The sequence below is a fragment of the Priapulus caudatus genome, unplaced genomic scaffold (genome assembly GCF_000485595.1).
Source record: "Priapulus caudatus unplaced genomic scaffold, Priapulus_caudatus-5.0.1 Scaffold268, whole genome shotgun sequence".
Taxonomy (NCBI): Eukaryota; Metazoa; Priapulida; class Priapulimorpha; order Priapulimorphida; family Priapulidae; genus Priapulus; species Priapulus caudatus.
The window spans coordinates 148,859-152,302 of NW_014577329.1; the positions used below are offsets into that span (position 1 = coordinate 148,859).

Consider the following 3,444-nt stretch of genomic DNA (forward strand, 5'->3'; position numbering starts at 1 on the left):
GATGTGTATTGCACAAATGAAGACCGTCTTTGACATGAGTCGTGAAGAGATTCTCCTGGTATGTTGTTTGACTGCCAGACTTATCCTACTTGTAATTTATTTAGTTTTGTCATATTTAACTAGTTATAGACCTATTATTAGAAAGTACTGTTTTCTACCCAAGAACTTTGCACCAGTTTTCAATCTTGTATTTATCTTGTTTTACGATTTTCTGGTTTCTGGCATATATACATACATATAGCAGTATAGTGTCAATATACCCTATATTCTCACAGCTTGAGTCATCTCTGATTTGATGAAATATATGGGAGATAAATCTTGCTGCGAAACAATTAAGCTATCCATCTAAGTGAGATAACCTTGCCCTCCTTTGATATTGTAGCTAGGGCAGTTAAGCTTGATGAGTTTCTCGTTTATATCTGTCATGTGTGCATGCCAAAATGTTGACTGTTTTGCACTTTGCTGTCAAGGTTTGTCTTTAGAACATCCTATCATGACAACGATTGGGTAGAGCTAATTGTCAATTATGTTCGGCAGATAGGTCACACTAGGTTAAAGATACACTTAGATGAATCGTTATCGTATGAATGAAGAGTTATTTGTAAGCCAAAGCTGCAATATAATATCTGTAATAATTTTGGGAATAAGCGATGAATTGATGTGATTGTCCTCATATCTGAACCAGCTATTTGTTATTATTATAGGTTTCAGCAAAACTTGGCATGGGAGTTGAAGAACTGCTTCATGAAATTATCGAAAGGATCCCACCGTATGTATATGTATATGTATATGTATATGTATATGTATATGTATATCTTTATTGAAATGAAATGTTCACGGTCTGAGACTCGAGTACAGGGCATACAGAGGAATAGGGTAGTTTCTGGGACATGTGGATGTAATTCATGTGTCTACTTGTGTTTTACCATATCTGCGATAAATTTACACGATTTCTTTCACATTAAACAACAGCAAACAATAATAGACGGGCAGGAATTAACATCAAAGGTCTATTTGCACGTATTATCCGTAACAGAATGATGAAGAATATTAATTGTGTGTGAATACAAGTTATAATACATGAGTGGGCCTGCTGCACAATATCAGCGTAGTTCCCTAATGCAGCCCCAGGGCAGACATGCTTTCACCGCTGAAGGCCCTGGTGTTCGACTCCTCCTATGACCGCTACAAGGGCGTGATAGCAAACGCGGCGATCCTCGATGGTCAGGTCAAGGTCGGCGATCGCGTGACCTTCGCATTCACGCAGAAGAACTATGAGGTGCAGAAGCTTGGAGTCATGCGTCCCCAGGAGGAGCTGGTTAATTCACTGTAGGTGTGCAGCTATGAGAAAGAGTGGGGAGTAGAGAGATGCATAGAGAGGGAGAGAGAGCGAGAAAGAGAGGGAGAGAGAGAGAGAGAGAGAGAGAGAGAGAGAGAGAGATGTAGAGAAAAAAGAGAGAGAGAAGCGAGCGAGAGAGAAGAGAGAGAGAGAAGAGAGAGAGAGAGCAAGAGAGAAAGAGAGCAGAGAGAGATAGAAAGGAGAGAGAGGACAGGGCGAGAGAGAGAGAGAGAGAGAGAGAGAGAGAGAGAAAGAGGGAGAAAGAGAGAAAAAGAGAGAGAGAGAAAGAGAGTGAGAGAGAAAGAGAGGAGATGCAGAGACTCAGAGGGAGAGAGGAAGAGAGACGAGAGAGAGAGAGAGAGAGAGAGAGAAGAGAGAGAGAATGAGAGAGAGAGAGGGAGAGAGAAAGAAAGAGGAGGGGAGAGAGAGAGAGAGAAGGGGGTGGGGGGGAAAGAAAGGGAGAGAGATGGAGGCCGAAACAGAGATCGCGATAGCAGAGCGAGCATACAATGTTTATTATCACCCAGTTATTTGTAGTGGCATGCTCTTTTTATTATTGTCTCATTCGTCCGATTGCTTCCTACTTGTTGCAGGAGGCTTCAATCCTGTTGGTTTTTAATGCTGCTCTGAACATGTGATCATTCACTATAATGGTCTGGCTGCTAACAATGCGTCTATATAGTAACGATGTTTGTAAGAGTTTAACACTAGCTAGCATCGGCTCGGTTCATCTAATCAATTTTCTGTATTGATCTTCGCCACAGGCTATTGCCAGGACGAGATTGGCCTTCATCACTTGTGAAACATGAAGAATGCGAGTGAGGCATGTGTGGTGACCTTTCTTCTACAAGGAAAGCCTGTGGAAGCAATACATGGTATTATTTACAACCTGCAAAGCCAATGGTAACCGTAGTTGGGACCGGGCACGTATTGAATCGTTATTAGTAGCTTGTCACATCAAAAACCAAAAAAGTTTCTTGTTAGGCAACGCAATGTCTAGATTAACTGCTGCAATGATAAGAGGTGGCGTTTTGTTAAATGAGGGGAGTATTAAATTCTATTATTTGCTTGTTGTAAAATATTCACGGTATTTGCCGGTGTTTATCCGATCCGACCAGAGTGAGTTTCCAGACATTGGCGGAGTGCAGTATTCAGCGACTGAATTGATATGAACTCTAGTGTTATGTGGCCATGGATGCAAGGTATAATGAATTATTTAACCTCAACTTGAAACTATACCAAAACAACTAGAGCACTCGGAGAGCCGGCAGACCTCCGCACAAGCCAGCTGAATTCTTGTCACTGCGTGAAAATATTTAATTAATTATATTAATAAATCAGAATAATTGGATTGGATCCTGATCACCACCAAATGCTAATCATTCAAGTTAACCACATTTCTGACTTATCTGAAATTTTAATTAATTAATTAAATTAATATTAATTAATTAATTGGATCCGGATCACCACAAAAATGTTAATCAATTGCTAAGTTAACCACCAATTTCTGACTCTACCTAGAAATTGGTATAATTAATTAATTAATCTAATTATTGAATCGGGATCACCATTAAAATCCTGAAATCAATTCTAAGTTAGCCCATGTGACCTATCCTGAAAAATTTTATGACAAACTGTCCATAATTTTTCAAGTTACGGCCTGTACACCAAAGAAACGGATGTTACAACGCCACAAAACGAACAAACCTCAAACGAAAACAAACACACAACGCCGGTTGAAAACATTAACCTCCAATGCCAACCTCTTGGCGGAGTAAAAATAGATATATGCAAAAATATATCCCCTTAAAATATGCAACATTTCTACATTAATAATCATATAGGTTCACGCTATTTAGGATATATATTGATAACACTAAAAGCACGACTTGATGATTATACCCCCTGATTGAATAGCTAAAGACTAGCTCAAGTCAACCATGGTTTATGTTTCAATGCCTTAGGCTGTCAAAACTGACAATAATGTGGGTGAGCCAGTGTCGTATAAGTCCACCAGGAATAATTTGGGGAATTGGCTGAAAAGCGACAGACAAGGTGAGAGCCTTCCCCGAGGAGTGGCTACTTAGGATAGGGAGAAATTTGAC

The 3,444-nt window shown here is 39.9% G+C and overlaps 1 protein-coding gene across 1 annotated transcript in view; it reads left to right on the forward strand.

Annotated features, from left to right (window-relative positions):
- LOC106808311 (translation factor GUF1, mitochondrial-like) overlaps positions 1-3,444 on the forward strand; it is a 43,722-nt gene that overhangs the window by 15,288 nt on the left and 24,990 nt on the right. Inside the window, 3 exon segments of the mRNA XM_014810972.1 lie at positions 8-58; positions 705-769; positions 1,126-1,329. Of these exon segments, the coding sequence (XP_014666458.1) occupies positions 8-58; positions 705-769; positions 1,126-1,329 (320 nt within the window).